We start from the raw sequence: 18,258 nt of genomic DNA on the forward strand, positions 1-18,258 counted from the left end.
TCCTGTATCATTTATAAATATCCTTATTATCCCCTCCTAGATTGTAAGCTTTTGAAAACAAGGGTTAATATCTTGCTAATCCTAACATTCTCTATCAGGTACAGCACACCTTATAAGTAAGGTGCTCATTAACTATTTGTTGAAAGAATAAGTAGTAATAAGAGACTATGGTTGTCTCAAGTATGAGTGTTCGGTCCATTGGACTGAAAAATCTATGTGCTTTAGATACCAGATATGCAGACTTTCATTTTCCCTAAATGAATGGCTACTCTATCTTTAGAAACAGCTAGCAAGAGGATCTCTTGCCAGGGGTCAGAGATTCCCCTGAAATCTCAAGGGTTCTGTGCTGCAGATAAAAGAAAAAAATACTCAGGACAGTAATGTTTTTAAAGTAGGAGTTACCAACTGACTACCTTGGCTGTAAAAGTTACTTTGGTATGTCTCCTATAAATGCCAAAGTTTGAACTGTCCTTCCACCTAATGGGCCCCCTGAAGGCGCAGAATACAAAATAAAACCTCTAAAGAATCTTAATTAATTTACTAAATATAGTTATTTGTATTACCATCTGAATGCAAAGAGTATCTATCCAAAAAAAAAACCAAAAAAAGACAATATTGAGCTGTTCATTCAAACACTATTTAGCCAATGAGTCTAGCTCTTTGTTAAGGATGCTCAAGGACTATGAGAGTGAAATCATGTGATTAGCATGGAAAACAGAAGCTTGTCTTCACGTTGCAGCGAAGCCAGGTCTCCAGTTAATCCAAAGACTGTAACTTGATACAAGTTAAAAAGAAAAGGAAGCTAGAACATAACCTGTTATATAAGTTTTATTTTATAACCCCATATCTATCAATTAGGTATTATCTTGAAGTTGTTACAGATAAAAGATCTGAGGAATTACCCATAGACCATGCTAGACCATACAGCTTGAGCAAGACAGAGTTTCTATTTACAGAATCTAAGATGGTGGAAGAACGAGTAAACACAAAGAACAGTTTTACACTATTCTTGATGATTTTTCAGTAATGTGAAGTAGACTATAAAAAAGGACAATAATGAAAGAGGAATGCCTAAACCTACTTATGTCATAAGCTAAATACCAGCTCAAGTGAGTAAAATTTGTATTTTATGAAGATGAAATGTGAAACAGATCTATTTTTTCAGAATTATGAAAAACTAATGGACCCCAAATTTTAGGGAATCAAAGAGGTGTCCTTTAGAAAATACATTAAATTATTAATACTTCACATCCATTCAGAAGGAATAATAATCAGGGAGTTAAGTAGAATAAACAGTATCTCAAGGATTGGAAACACCATTTAGACTAGGATTTTAAAAGATGTAATGGCAAACAATATTTCCCACGGAGGTTTTACTTAATATAATTAATCAGGAGACTCATAACAGATGAGATTCCTGGCTCCCAGCTATATACAGTGCTATAGTCTAAAAATCACTGACTGCTCATCATACACTATAGAGAATAAGACAGTCATCAATAGAAATGCAGGATTATTTTAAAAATTAAAAAATCAAATCAGATTTGGATATGTAATGTAGCTCCTAAGTCCCTGGTTCTCGATTCAAAACATTCTAGGACAAACCCACCCCCCAACCCCCCCCCCAAAAAAAGTAAAGAAGGCTTGAATGCACATTATAAAAGGGACTGCTATCTACTTTGCACAATGATACAAGGAACTGCATGTTTAAAGAAACTATTAAAATTTCTCAAACTGAGAGAAAAAATTTGAGCCAAAATTTCATCCAGTTGGTCATTAATTTGGTTATTTACAAAAGAGTTTTTAAAGCTAAAGTTAAGAAACTGCAGAAAAGACACAATGTGCATGTGTGTTTTCACCATCAATTTAATATATCTGTGGCAGAAATTTACCTTTGGATACCATAAAAATGTCGACTAAGATTTTCTGCAAAAACAATATCTGAATTTTGAATTGTAGGCTCCATTGATGGTCCGGAACACTGAAAGAGAGGCAATTTTTAAATTTAAGTTGAAAACCTTTTAAAATATAAATCATCTGAGCAGGCTTAAAAGAAAGAAAATCAAGCAAATGTTCTTCAAGCTTGGTGGATGATTCATAATAAGTTGGAAGTTCCAAGATAAGTTCAACTCTAGAGAGTAGCCAGCAAGTCTGGAAAAACAGGCAAAATATATTTAAAATGGTTTGTTAATATTATATTATAATAGAGAAATAAAATAACATTATCTATGTTTCCAAATTTTGGCCATCTTGTAAAATTTAAGCATCATGAGGGCAGGGACTTTGTCTCTCATGTTCCCAATTGTGTAACCAAGGTCAAGAACGGTGCTTGGCATAAGGTTGATACTCAATATATAGTTGTTGAATGAATAAATTAATGATTTTTTTTTCTTGCTACTGTCAGCTATCATCCAGTGCCCATGACAGTTATTTACCAAGTGGTATCATACTATTCTCAATGAGTTGATGCCTTTCCTTTTCTTCCAAGAGAACAGCTTACTCATTTGATGGGGCTGCAACTTATATTTTCTACTGAAAAATACTGGCATAATGAGATGTACTTTAAAGACTTTCATATTAGTAGGTAAAACAATAATCTTCATATATATCTCAAAACTGTAATAAATGATCATCGCAACTTAAAAAATCTAAACACAACAGTCTCCATTCACTCCACTTACATGTAAATAAAACTTTTTACTCAAAACTTCCTACTTGGGCAGAAAAAACAAAGACCACAATGCAAGTTTTTTGCTAACTCTGTAGCCTACTGGAAATACCAATTTAAATTTAAAAAAATCAAAGAGGGGAGTTTCAGTTAAATATATTTATTTGCATTACTCCAGCTCAACTTGAGATTATATGACTGTGAATATCTTAGGGTAAACCTGATAAAAATAGCAACACCAACAGCAAAACTTACTGACTGAACAATCAATCAATTTATTCTTTCATTTATATGACAAAAGGTTAGTATTGTCATGGTTGATAGATTTATGATGCAATATTAAGAAAATGCATTGGTAGGAGGACAGCCTTAACATTTTAATGTTGACACAAGGCAGAATAATCATTTATTTTCAGGACAGTTATTGATACTCTTCACAGTGGTTAAAAGTAGGGGTTTTGAAAATCAGAGAAATCTGTGCTGAAATTCCAAGTCTACTTGGAATTGTGGGACCTGCAGAAAGTTACTTAAGCTTTCTGAGCCTCAGTTTCCTCATATGTATAATAGATTTCTAGTAAGTATCTCATAGAGTGTAAAAGATTAAATGAGTTAATAAATGTAAAACATCAAACACATCCTGGAACACAGTAAGTAGCATTCAATAAATGGTAAAAACTAGTATTATTAGATTAATAGGGCCTTTGTGCCCCTGAAAGAAACAATGCAGGACCATATTTAAAGTTACAGTTCTTATATTTTATATCTGTGCCAATTCAAACACTCTCTTCCTTCAATTTAAAAAAAAACATATTTTAAATGATTATTTTCTTGAATGTAAAAACTTACCATGACAACACCACCAACGTATTCAAAAGCACAATGAGCTATACAGCCATACTGAATAGTATAGCCAATAAGCCGAAAGGTTTTTCCCAGAACACCACGAAGCATAGTTCTATGTAGACTCTGCCACCATTGGCCTGATGGTAAATTTCAAAAAGTTTCATGATCAATACTATTTAAAAACACTTAAGAAATAGCTCTATTGTAAAATATTTTACAATCACCCAGAGTGTATTAAATGCCTAATATGGTTTGGTGCAGAAAATCAAGAGCTTATTTTCATTTTTGCTGAAGGTTTTTTAAAATGGCAAATTATAGCCACTTAATATTGTGATCTTCTAAACAGAGATTATATTCAAATATCACTGGGTTTATATATGAATTAGATAACTAGTAGACTCTGAACTTGTCTCTCCTCTTTCATGCCTTGGTTATTTCTTGGTATTAAGGCAGATATCTAAGAAATGATATTAACTCTTTCAAATACCAATACTAGTTTTTCATACTGTTGCCTGCTATAGTACATCAGTTCTCGTCATAACATAATATAGGAATAAAGGGGAAAGCACTAGAATAGGTGTATGAAAATTCAAGTTCTAAACTGCTTCCTTTATTAATTTGCATGATCTTCAATGAATCACTTACCCTCTCTGGGCCTTAATAAAATGGAAATAATAGTATCTCACAGAATGGTTCGGAGAATCAAATTCAATAACATGTCAAAGTGGCTTTGTAAATTATAAAGTTACATTCAGTTTTCAGTTATTAACTATTAATATAACAATGAACACATGAATGTTATGAAACAGCACAAAGAAACATGTATTTTTAGAAAGCTATATACATTTAACACACTGATATTACTCATCTAAAACAGTCCTAGTATTTGTCCCTTCCTTTCCATTTACTTGCTAAAACTATGTTTCAAGCATTTCTCAACTAACGGCCTAACGCTTAGGCCTAGATTCCTATGCATTGTTCTCAGATTAAATTTACTAAAACACATCAACAATAATAATAATATGTAACATTTGCTCAATGCTTGGATATGTCAGGTTTTACAAATTAATCTCTGTGAGATAGATAGTATTACCATTATCATTTTATAGATAAGACAAAGGAACCTAAGAGTAGTAAACTTAAATGCTAAACATCACAAAATTGGAAAATGATACTCAAGAACTTAACCATTATGTTACACTGACTTCCATATTACTCCCTTGCTCCCATAACCTCAATGGCTCTCTATCAGATCAAGTACAGATTACTCATTTTCAGGATCTTTGACAGATGGCTCCCATTCCATTCTCAGATTCCAACCTGATCCTCCCTGATGCTCCTACATGAAGGAACTACTCCATCATACTGGTCCAGTTTACTTAGGGTATACTGCCCAACCAACACTTATGTATGTCAATACCCATGCCTGGAATATACCCATCATGATACCCATCATGTATCTAATTTGTAACTCTTCTCCAAATGCTCTCAACAGGCAAGTTTTTCCTTCTCCTCTGGGTTCCTATGGTTCCTTATGTTCATTTTTTAATGATTAAGAACACTGTTTCTAAAGCTGATCTTGTCTTGAGCAGGTATCCTGGCTCCACCATATTTTAGCTGTGTGACCTTCAGGAGGTTATTTTACCTCTGTAAACCTCAAGTGCCTTTCCCTGTAAAATGGTCTTAGTATCAGTACCTATCTCAGAGAGTTAGTGAGGATTACATGTAATCAGATATATAGTCTGTGTAGCAGAATACAGCAATAAATTCTAGTTACTATATCATTCACTTGGCAATCAGCATGTGCTATATAACCTCATAACATTAGTTCCATTTTCAAGTGTCTTTAAGTTTCTCCCTAACTTATGTTTAAATAAAATAATAGATTTTTTTTTTTTTTGGCTGCGCCACATGGCTTGCAGGATCTTAGTTCCCCAACCAGGGATTGAACCCAGGCACTCGGCAGTGAAAGCGCAGAGTCCTAACCACTGGACCGCCAGGGAATTCCCAATAATAGAATTTTAGAGCCCACAGCATAGAACTATATCCTTTATTAGTGTTTTATTACTTATTAGTGTTTATTCACCTATTAAACATTTATTATGTCTTCTCCCCTAACAAGTCTTCTCTGGCACCACCCCAAGAAATGTTACTTATACTTTGTGTCACTCACCTACCTTAAGCATACACTGATTATAATACTTACCACACTGTATTATTCATATCTTTTCCCTTATTACATACTATATATGCTTATATGTCTGTGGGCAGTGACTGTGCAGTATTCATCTTTGGATCCTTAGGGCCTACCAAAGAATGCTTGCCTGACTGAATTAATGAATAAATATTGAACCCAAATCTCCTATAATTTCAACATCTTTAGTATGATAAAAATGGTTATAAGGTTCAAAACGATTATCAGAAGACCACTGAGATTTTGGTTAATGAGGAGACATGTTAATGTCATACTCACTGAAGAAAGAAAAAAACTGTCAGTAACATATTAAAAAGTGTTCTCATTAAATCTTTTAAGTAATATGAAATAGTCTATCTTAGCAATCTGGCTTACAGTAATAACTGATGCACTTTAAAAACTACTGATTTTTAGAATTTAATAAATTAATAAGAAGTGATATTTATAAACACTTCATAACTGAGGCTCAATTAATTCAGAAAAGATTGAAGAGGAATAACAATAATAGAACATTATTTGTAAAGTTAACTAGGTTGTATAAACACTACTTTGCTCCCACTATATATAACTAGGGGAAAAAGTAGGGGTTAAGTCCGAAAGCTTAGCTTTGAAAATGTGATCTATGAAAACAAATCCTAAAAAGTAGTGAAATGAATATTACATTTAAAAACTAAAATAAAAATGAGCTTACCTGATGTTAGAGAGGGGATATATTATCAAACAAGAAGAAACATGTGGCACTCAGCAAGAAGATATTGTTAACACAGATAAAAGGTGAAATTTAGAGGGGAAATTAATAGCAATCTACCAAAATTTAAATAATCTGGATTATGCAATAGATTATGCATTTGGCTAAAAAACATACTAAAAAAATACAAAGATGCTATAACAATACAATGGTTCGGATTCACTGAGAGGCCCTGTAATTAACTCCCATTCAGAAGTAATTGGGGCCATAAAGCCTTTTTTTATTACTCACTAAATGCTCAATCCCAAATACAATGTTTGTGATGAAACTGTCTCATAAAATAATAAAACAGATGAGTGATCAGAAGAAAGAAGTTAACAGACATTGTTTCTTCCCTAGAGATATTAGCAACAGAATGCAGTCTGAAGTGTCTGAAACTATTTTGGATCTTAATCTCCTAGATGAAAAGAGCGATGGAGCTATTTATAGAGGACTCTGGGGATCAAGACTACTTGGTCTTATATTTTAAAAGTGCAATGAGGAGCACTGTTGAGAAATACTGAAATTGAGAATAAGAGCTGATGAATTTTTTTTTAAGAGGAATCTCAGAGTAGAAAGTAACATTCATATAAGACATAAATAAACCACATACACTGCTAGCACTCAGTAGATCTACTAGCAAAAGGGATTAATTAACACAGAGGTTTCAAACCTCTGGTTTACATAGTGATTTCAAGGGGTCCATGACTCTATATATGCATACATGTGCCAGAGATCTTGTTTGTCCCTTTGGACTCACTCTCTACCTTTCTCCATACTGCTCTCTGCACTTGGAAAACTGACCTATATGAACTACACCAAGGCACTTCAGTCAAGCTTCGACTTCCAGCAGGAAGTCAGAGGAAGGAACGGTTATGTATTTTCCTGGCTCCCTCCCTCTAGAGTCTCTCAGGCTGGCTATGTCTTTGGATGAAAGGTCATTGAGTCTCCAAAGGCATAGAAGCCACTTTGAGGGGTTTCCCACTGGCCAAATTTGAGATTAAAAAAATAATAATAACAGTAATAAATAATATATTAGAATAAAAATGAAATCTACTGAGGACTTTTTTTAAAAAGAAGTATGTGTTGGGGACAAGGAAAGTTGTTTATCAAAAAAATGGCAGCTAATATATATTGAGAGGGAATAATGAAATTATCACCAATGTAATAATTCATTCAGGCAAGGGCCATTAATAGATGTTTAAAATTACTGGATGATGTTCTTGGATTAGAAGAATTAACATTATTAAAATGGCCATACCACCCAAAGCAATCTACAGATTTAATGTTATCCCTATCAAATTACCCATGACATTTTTCAAAGAACTAGAACAAATAATGCTAAAATTTACATGGAACCACAAAAGACCCAGAACTGCCAAAGCAATCCTGAGGAAAAAGAACAAAGCTGGAGGTATAACCCTCCCAGACTTCAGACAATACTACAAAGCTACAGTAATCAAAACAGCATGGTACTGGCACAAAAACAGACATATGGATCAATGAAACAGAGAGCCCAGAAATAAGCCCACACACCTACGGTCAATTAATCTTCAGCAAAGGAGGCAAGAATATACAATGGAAAAAAGACAGTCTCTTCAATAAGTGGTGTTGGGAAAACTGGACATGTAAAAGAATGAAATTAGAACATTCTCTAACACCATACACAAAAATAAACTCAAAATGGATTAAAAACCTAAATGTAAGACCAGATACTATAAAACTCCTAGAGGAAAACATAGGCAGAACACTCTTTGACATAAATTGCAGCAATAATTTTTGAATCTGTCTCCTAGAGTAATGGAAATAAAAGCAAAAATAAACAAATGGGACCTAATGAAACTTGAAGCTTTTGCACAGCAAAGAAAACCATAAACAAAATGAAAAGACAACCTACAGAATGGGAGAAATTATTTGCAAACGATGTGACCAACAAGGGCTTAATTTCCAAAATATACAAACAGATCATACAGCTCAGTATAGAAAACAAACAACCCAATCAAAAAATGGGCAGAAGACCTAAATAGACATTTCTCCAAAGAAGACATACAACAGGCACATGAAAAGATGCTCAATATCGCTAATTATTAGAGAAGTGCAAATCAAAACTACAATAATATATAACCTCACATGGGTCAGAATGGCCCTCATCAAAAAGTCTACAAATAACAAATGCTGGAGAGGGTGTGGAGAAAAGGGAACCCTTTTACACTGTTGGTGTAAATGTAAAATTGGTGCAGCCACTATGGAGAATAGTATGGAGGTTCCTTAAAAAACTAAAAATAGTTACCATATGATCCTGCAATCCCACTCCTAGGCATATATCCAGAGAAAACTCTAATTCAAAAAGATACATGCACCCCAATGTTCACAGCAGCACTATTTCCAATAGCCAAGACATGGAAGCAACCTAAGTGTCCATCAACAGATGAATGGATAAATAAGATGTGGTACATATATATATCTATATATATAGATATATATACACAATGGACTATTACTCAGCCACAAAAAAGAATGAAATATTGCCATTTGCAGCAACATGGATGGACCCAGAGATTATCATACTAAATGAAGTCAGAAAGAGAAAGACAATTAACATATGATATCACCCATATGTGGAATCTAAAAAAATGATACAAATGAACTTATTTACAAAACAGAAATAGACTCACAGACATAGAAAACAAACTTATGGTTACCAAAGGGGAAAGGCGAGGGGAAGGATAAATTAGGAGCTCTGGATTAACAGATGCACACTACTTTATATAAAATAGATAAACAACAAGGTCCTACTGTATAGCACAACCATAATGAAAAAGAATCTGAAAAAAGATAGATAGATAGATAGATAAACTGAACCACTTTGCTATACACAGGAAACTAACACAACATGTAAATCAACTGTAGTTCAATTTAAAAAAATACTGGGTAAAAGGTTGTTGGTAAACAGGATATGTGCAAAGTATTAAAGTAAATAGTTTATTATTTACAAAGGGAACAAAATACCTTTACATGAAGAGATCAAGTAAATATTACCTTTACATGAAGAGATCAAGTAAATATTAACTATGTGATCAAATTTAGCTGCATAAATAATGGTAAAAACTGATATGTAGCTTCCTGACATGATGCAGTGACATAGAGTACATCATCATCTTTGTACTATTCTTGCCAGAAGTGTATAACCTAAATCTAATTATGAACAATCAGACATATCTGTATCATAATCCATAAACAACTTGAACACTTAAAATATAAATTTAATAAAATAATAAAATAATTAGAGTATTATTTTAAATTATAAGAATAATTTAAAATACAAGGACATGACAAGCAAATACAATATGAAATACTTAACTGGATCCTGAAGCAAAAGAAAAAGAAAAGCAATAAAAGATATTATGCGAAATTTGAACATAGCCTGTAAATCAAAATACATCATCGTTTCAATGTTATATTTAACAATATCCTGACTATGCAGAATGATCTTGTTCATAGGAGAAAAACACTGATTTAAAGATGAATGTAACTGTAACTTTCTTTCACATGGTTTACTTCTGCTACTAATAATACAGATAGACATATGTAGATAAATTTATACACACACATATACAAATATATACATACACATATATATGTATACATATATGGAGGAATAGAGAAAGATAATATGGCAAGATGTTCACTGTAAATCCAGATGGAGTGTATATGAATGTGTATAACATTTTTTTCAACTCTGTGATAGAATTTTTAAAAAAAGAAACACTTGGAGGAAAAGGGGTGTCCTCATAGTCATTAGGTCATTCAATCATTCAACAAATATTTATTGAGCTTCTACTATATGCCAAATACTGTGTTCAGTCCTGGAAATACAATAATGAACACGATGCCTGCCCTTATAGAGCTTATAGCTTATTGGGGCAGATGTCACACACACATACAAAGTAGACAAACATGTAAATACATTAAATAATTTCCATAAAGGAAAAAATAGGGTAAAGTGATATAGAATTATTGGTGGGACGTATTTTTCTTAAGGATGAATCAGGAAAGATTTCTCTAAGAAAATACCACTGAAGTTAGGTCCTGAAAGATGAAATAACTATGGAAATTGTGGAAAGAACATTAAAAGCAGATGAAACAGAAAGCATGTGCTTAAGGAATTAAAAGAAGACTGGAGCACTGTGTGAAGGACATAAAATGAGACTAGAGAAAGAGGAAAAATTATTCAAGTCTTGTAGAACTTTGGATTTAATTCTAAGACTAATGGGAAGCCACCGAAGGATCTTAAGCAGGAGAATAACATGATCTGATTTAGAAGTTAAGATCCCTCTCACTGCTATGTAGAGAAAGGACTGGAATGGGGGCAAGATTAGAAATGCTGGGAGGGTAGTTAGGCTGGACCAACTACAGAAGTGGCAATGGAGATGGAGAAAAATGGACAGATTTGAGAAACTTTGGGGGCAAAATAAATGGCAAGGAAAAGGAAAGAATCAGGATGACCCTCAAGTTTCTGGACTGAGTAACTGGGTAAATGGAAGTCTATTTACAAGGTTCCTCTCACACACACATTGGGATAGAAAACGAAGGGTCTGATTTTGGTCATGTTAAAATTGATATATTTGTGAGATATCCAACTGGACATGTTAGAGACTGGAGCTCTGGAACTCAAAGGAAGTTTCATACATGGGAAGTCTTAAAAAAAGATTACTATCTTAGGATTATATTCTACTGCAAACAAGAGAAAACTAGAATAACAGTAAATTAAGTAAGGGACTTATTTTCTATTAACACTAGTTGCTATATCCAAGTTACAGGCAGGAAGAAAGAAAAAGTATAAAGAGTATCCTGATTAACTTTTTGGTTTTTTTTTTTTTATAAATCTATTTATTTATTTATTTTTGGCTGCATTGGGTCTTCGTTGCTGTGCACGGGCTTTCTCTAGTTGTGGCGAGCGGGGGCTACTCTTCGTTGTGGTGCACCGGCTTCTCATTGAGGTGGCTTCTCTTGTTGCAGACCATGGGCTCTAGGCCCGTGGGCTTCAGTAGTTGTGGCACAAGGGCTTCAGTAGTTGTGGCTCGCAGGCTCTAGAGCGCAGGCTCAGTAGTTGTGGCACATGGGCTTAGTTGCTCCAAGGCATGTGGGATCTTCCTGGACCAGGGCTTGAACCCGTGTCCCCTGCATTGGTAGGCGGATTCTCAACCACTGTGCCACCAGGGAAGCCCATCTTTTTGTCTTTTTATCCAAGAAAAAAACCACCTTTGCTCCATCAACACCGAACTGGCCAAAACTATATAACTAAGTACAGTACAAGGGGTGCTGAGAGAACATTGCTGTTCTCTTTATAAGCTTTGTAGCACTATTTGACCTTTAAAAATCACCTGAGTATTACCTGAGAAAAATAAAAACGTTAAAGAAAGCATGAAAGGGAGACATGGAAATGGACACAACATATACCGTCAAGTCTTTGGAAAAGTTTGGCTATGAAGGCAAGCTAAACAGTAGAGCAGGGTTTTTCATCCTCAGCAGTACTGACATTTGGGGCCAGACAATTCTTTGTTGTGGGCAGCTATCTTTTACATTGTAGGATTTTAGCAGCATCCCTGGCCTCCAGATGCCAGGAGGACCCCTTCCCTAGTTGTGACAAACTAAAATGTCTCCCGACATTGCCACATGTCCCCAGGATGTAAAACGGCCCTCAGTTGAGAACCACAGCAGTAGAGTAATAGGAAGAATGTGGTATTTACCAAGTTTTTTAAAACACAGAAACACAGTAGCATATGCTTGAGAGCCAGTGGTAACAATCCCACAGGGAGATGAATAGAGACTACTGATAAGTGAGGGAGAAGAGGAGAGGGAAATAGAGAGATGCCTGAACACTGACATAAAGAAGGCAAGAGGAAGACTTCAATGCCAGTTTTGACAGAGTACTTATACCAGAATAACTTCTTGGTTGCAAAATCTGGATAAACAAAATAGCTGTTTAAAGGCATTAGGCAGCAATATAGGCAAGCCTTGAGGGGCAAGTATATATGAAAGAAGGGAAGAACATAAGGTAAACACATTCACTTGGCCTTTTCTCTAAGAATACTCGCCAATTTACAGCACAGGAAAATAAAATTTTAGCAGAAAATGGCAGTTCCATTTGGCTAAGCAAGAGGTTGGAATTTATGGCCGTCAAAGTAGATGGCACATGAGGGTCAAACTGTAGACAGGTAGGAACCATAAGTCAGCATGCAATTTTGCCACGAAGTGCTAGCCAACTCCTAAATTGCTACCTGAGGAGAGTGAGACTCCAGAACCTCAGTAGAAAGCAGCAAATAAAAGGCTAAAAACCTAAACAGAGATGTTAGCAACCACAGAATACCACGCAATGTGAGGGAGACAAGGGTTGGACTTCAAGACCCTCCAAGGTTGGCCATGCTGGTTATGACTGCAGTATAGGGTTACCATTGAAGAGTGAGGGCAAAACTGAAAGTGATCAGCCTTAACAAAGAATACAACCCACCCTTGACAGGATTAAAGTAACCTGTTCACACACTACCTGGCTGAGGAAGAACAAAACAAAAACTCTGAATTTTCATAGGAAGAATACAACATCAATGAGAACTCCCACAATATTTTCTATAATGTTGGAGTGGGAAGGCCTTTTTTTAAAAAAAATTGAGATATAATTCACATGCCATGAAATTCGCTCTTAAAGTATACAATTATAAAAGCTGTGTTCGAATATTGATAGTTTTGTCAGTTTGATGGTAGAAAAATGAAGGAGCTCTTAATTCAGGTTTTTATCTTCTCAATCTCATGAGCTGAGGTCAAGAGCAGAGATTGAGAACTCTCAGCATAAAGCAAGCTGGTAAACTGAGAACTGGTTACAGATGTACTAGTATTCTATTGCTTCTGTAACGAATTACCATAAAGTTAGTGGTTTAAAACAACACAAATTTATTATCTTACAGTCTGTAGGTCAGAAGTCCACTATGGGTCTCACTGAACTAAAAATCAAGGTTTGGCAGGGCTGCATTCCCTTCTGGAAGTTCTAGGGAAGAATCCATTTCCTTGCCTTTTCCAGCTTCTAGAAGCTACAAACATTCCTTGGCTCATGGTCCCCTTCTTCCGACTTCAAAGTAAGCAGCACTGCATTTCTCTGACCATTCTTCCTTGGTCACATCTCCCTCTAACTCTCTGGCTTTATTTTGCCATCTTCTTCCACTCTTAAGAACCCCTGTGATTAAACTGAGGCCACCCAGATAATCCATGATAATCTCCTCATTCACATTCCTTAATTTAATCACATCTGCAAAGTCCTTTTTGCCATGTAAGGTAACATATTCACATGTTCTAGGGATTAAGACATGGATATCTTGGAGTGAGGGGTGGAATTATTCTACCTGCCTCATCAAAACACCTACACACTAAACCAGTAGTTATCAAAGTGTGGGCCCCAGATCAGCAGGCATTTGTTTGAAGTGCAAATTCTTGGGCCAAACTCAAGATTTACGTAATCAGAATGGGAGTGTTGCTCAACAGTCTGTTTTAACAAGTTCTCCAGGTGATTCTGAAACAAAATTTGAGAACAACTGCTCTAAGCTCCCAGGTGGCCAATGGCCACTTCTATCCTTGAGCAGCCTTGCTCATCTAGTCATTTATTACTGTGTGCCAGATAACTTACCATATCCCATGTGTGCTGTGAAAAAAGTTGGGAAGCTTTGGCATATAGAATTTTACTCCACCCAAGAAACAGAATTTATTACTTTTTATTCCCTATTACATTTACATTTTTAAAAAACTGAGTTAGATAAATTAGGAGTTTGGGATTAACATTTACACACTACTATATATAAAATAGGTAAATAACAAGAACTTACTGTACAGCACAGATAACTATACTCAATATCTTGTAATAACCTATAATGGAAAAGAATCTGAAAAAGTATATATGTATAACTGAATCACTTTGCTACACACTTAAAACTAACACAACATTGTAAATTAACTATACTTCAATAAAAAACTGAGTTATTAATGTAGAGAACCAATTCCTTTAATGGGGAGCCTGTGTACTCTACCAGATAACTAATAGAAAAGCTAGAAAAAAAGAAATGAAAATTTAAAATTGTGACTGTGCCACATAATACAGGAGAGGAAATGTACAATAATCCTCCCCAGAAAACCTTTAAGAGACTCTGATTAAAATATAGTAAAACTCCACATAATACTGGCATAAGGGAGCAAGGTTGTTGTCTACTTTCAATGTTCTATATCTACATTATAGATTTTAAAATTTTTTCTTCCTATAACATAAAGTTAGAAAACACTTTGTCGGGTGTAGGTAATAATGGCTTCTTTCAATATACATAAAAAATCCTCAAATACCAACCAAAATAACAGTAACAACAATAACAGCAAATACTTAAATAGTAGTTCTTGAGTGCCAAGCACTGTTCTAGTTACATATATTAACTCACTTAATTCTTACAATAACTCTATGAGAACTCATTTTATCAAGTATCTCATTTTACAGATAAAGAAACTGAGGGACAGAAAGGTTAAGGAACTATTCAAAATCACACAGCTCATACACAGCAGAGCCAGAATTCAAAACAAGGAGGTTGGGTTCTAAAGTCCACCACTATGCTCTACTGCCTCTCAATAAAAATCAAAGAACTTTGTTGGAGACTACTTATAAAATAGGCATGGGAGAGAGGTTGGACTGATGTTAAAACTAGCTAAAAAGATGAGCAGAGTGAACTCTAGAAGCTGAAAAACAAGTAGACATTTCTTCATCCTTAGAAGTTTCTGGGAATAGGGGTACAAGTCTAAGATCTTGATTTACATCTAACCATTAAAGTAGCCTTTACAATGATTTCAGAATACCCAAAGCCACAAAGAAAACATCCACCTGATGGTTCAGGTCTGGAATTCCTTCGAAAAGAAGAGAAAGCGTTTTGTTTCAGAAACAGGAAAAAATGTGAAGTGTCAGGGTTAATTGAGACTATCAGTTTACAGAAATTCATTTATTTTAAAGTATAAGCAGTCAATCAAAGAAGTGATTAATATCATACTATTTTTGTTTTGATAAATGGAATAGTTAGTGAATATATTAGCATTTAAAGAAGGATTCACATTAAGAAAAGGTGAGAAGAGAGTAGAATGTGAAGAAGAAGACAAATCCCAACATCATAGTTTTGCTACATTTACCTTCACTTGGACAAGAAAAAACAGCAGACTTATGACATTCCTGAGAGTTCTATGATTTCTAAAATTCAAGAATATCTACAACAAAATACACTTTTCCCATAGAATTATATCTATCTATACAAAGTAACTGAAAGATATATGTCCATTTCTGACCGTGAATGGAAGTTACCGTGACAAGAAGAGAACAACAAAGACTCATTAAGACATGGATGTTGAGTGGTGTACTCTGTTCAATAGCTAAATAATTCACTCTCACACAGCAGCCTCTCCATCAAAGCAATTCAAATTCCTGCCATTTCAAAATCACCTTCAAGGCTGCTCATGAATTGTTCACATCTGTAATGTTAAATCTACTGTAAGACGTGTGCAGAGGATATTTTTTTATATTCTAGAACTGCAAATTCAAGGAGCACTTATCCCCATAATCAATGAAAATTTTATTTAAATCTATTTATTTTGATTCATTCTCAGAGGAAATAATTGACAGCACTTTAAGGTTTAAAGCAGTGAATACTGCTTTAAATTTGACTGCAGCATCAAAATAACTCAAGAACCTAATTTAAAATCCAAATTTCAGGCTCTCATCATGGAGCTAATGAATTAGAATTTGTGGGAGCAAGGCTGCAGAATCAGTAGTTTTAATAAGCTCCCAGGAAGGAAACCCAGTAAAGAACTTTGTGCTGTCATTTGAGACCACTGAGACATACTCACCATTTTCAGAAACTTGACAAAATTTAACCATTCATTATTTTTAAACTAAATGTTAACTTTGGAATAATTCTATAAATTTTCATCATCAAATAAACTGTATAATGCTAACATTTCAATGATTTTGAAAATCCAATATTATTTTCTGAAGTTCACTTTTTATACATATATATACAAAATCAAAACTCATTCTACGTTTATAAAGCATAAGCACTTGACACTTTTAATACAATTAAGTACCAGCTTCCAAACAGTGAAATACCAAAACCACCCCATTCATTTACCAATAATTCCCCAATGGCTATATAATCCATCTATTTCAGAACAATATACAAGTTGTATAAGCAATAGTTGAAGGATATTCATTCAAATGGAAGAAATATCATTTAGCATTATTATAGGCTAGCTGTCGTGTGCCAGTCTACAGTTCATGCATGGCCCTTTAGAGGTAATACTAAGGCTCACAAATTACCAAAAAAGAAAAAAAAGTTTATCATGTCTTAAATAGTAAGTCCTATGATTCCCATCCTGCTCTACTGTTACAATTGACTTATTTTTTAAAAATTTTCTTCATTTCTCCCATCCTATATCCCTTTTTCTTATCTCCAAAAGTAACTCCCTTAACTTTTATTGACACATTATGAGTCACCTGTGCAATAAATTTATTAGCTGTAGCTTTTAAAGATAAGTCAACTTTATGTTATCAACAAGGTATTAAATTCAAGTAACCGATACCTATTTGAAAAGAATGTATGTCACTGAGAAGACCCTATATGTTTACAATGAATTTAATTAAGGTGAGTTTATTTGGGACTTTCCAAAGGAGATAACCATTTCTAATCAAATAATAATGGCTAGGACAGGGAAGGAAAAAACACTAATTCTCAAATGCCACTCAGTAAACAGCTGATTAAAAAACAGAAAAGTAAACAGTGACCATGTTTAATAAAGGTTTTGAGACAAATTTTATTTTGAAAGGAAAGCTACTTTTTTGAAATAATTATATAATACTATTAACTACCATAGAAAGTTACCCTGAGAAATATACTATCTGACAAAATAATTTGAAATTACACATAAACCAAATATTGTATATTTAAAATACAAGTGATTATATTATGAGGATAAGAAAAAGCTTTTAGTCCACTTATTTCATGAATAGATCTTTTCAGTGTAATAGAATTTTACATAAACAGCTTTTCAAATAGTAAAAATACAAACAGAAGGCTAAAGAAGTCCTTTATAAACGAACATAATGCAGTTCAGTAGAAATATTATTAAGCTTTCTCATTCATTCATTTTAAATGTGACAACCAATGAAGAAACACATTTTGGAATACAATAGCTTGGAACCAGTTAAAAAAAAATTCATTAAGAATAACAAATTTGCTAGGTAGGTTTGACCAACGATCGCTACATAAATTTATTATATTTTATTATTTTTTTTGGATAAAGACCTCATATGGAGAAAAGTAAAAAGTACTACACATAAACAGAGGCTACAAGTAAATCAATATATTATGCATAATGGATGATTATATTTCAGTTATTCTTATAATTTCAAAAATACTTTAGTCACCTATATTTAAGATTTTTAAGTTTAAAAACATTAAGATTAAGGTTTTATAATCTATTTTTTCAAATATAAAGCTACTAAATCAAAAAACACAATAAGATAAAAATCAAGTCCTATGAATAAATATTTTAAAAGTATTCCAGGATCATAACACTGACAACACTAATTATCTTTTCCAGTCTTGGCAGTTATGTTGCATACTGTTTGGGTGACTGATGGGATAATTTCACTTCATTTTCTCTCAGTTTATTCTGGACCATGTAAGAGAAGAATATTAAAATAATTAACACCTCTAAACAAAGTAGTTGATAAAGTTTTTGGTTCAAATAAAATGCTTA

General features: G+C 33.9%; 1 protein-coding gene across 3 annotated transcripts in view; it reads right to left on the bottom strand.

Annotated features, from left to right (window-relative positions):
• IMMP1L (inner mitochondrial membrane peptidase subunit 1) overlaps positions 1-18,258 on the bottom strand; it is a 73,490-nt gene that overhangs the window by 23,263 nt on the left and 31,969 nt on the right. For 2 of the 3 annotated variants that reach the window (XM_059931332.1, XM_059931331.1), the window contains 2 exons: positions 3,515-3,648; positions 1,893-1,981 (listed from right to left, as the gene is read on the bottom strand). The exons of the other annotated variant lie outside the window; for it this stretch is intronic. In XM_059931332.1, coding sequence (XP_059787315.1) covers positions 1,893-1,981; positions 3,515-3,619 — 194 coding nt within the window. In that variant the 5' untranslated portion in view covers positions 3,620-3,648. The remainder of the gene's footprint in view (positions 1-1,892; positions 1,982-3,514; positions 3,649-18,258) is intronic. 3 annotated transcript variants of the gene reach the window in all.

The sequence above is a fragment of the Balaenoptera ricei genome, chromosome 8 (assembly GCF_028023285.1).
Source record: "Balaenoptera ricei isolate mBalRic1 chromosome 8, mBalRic1.hap2, whole genome shotgun sequence".
In the NCBI taxonomy this organism is placed as follows: domain Eukaryota; kingdom Metazoa; phylum Chordata; class Mammalia; order Artiodactyla; family Balaenopteridae; genus Balaenoptera; species Balaenoptera ricei.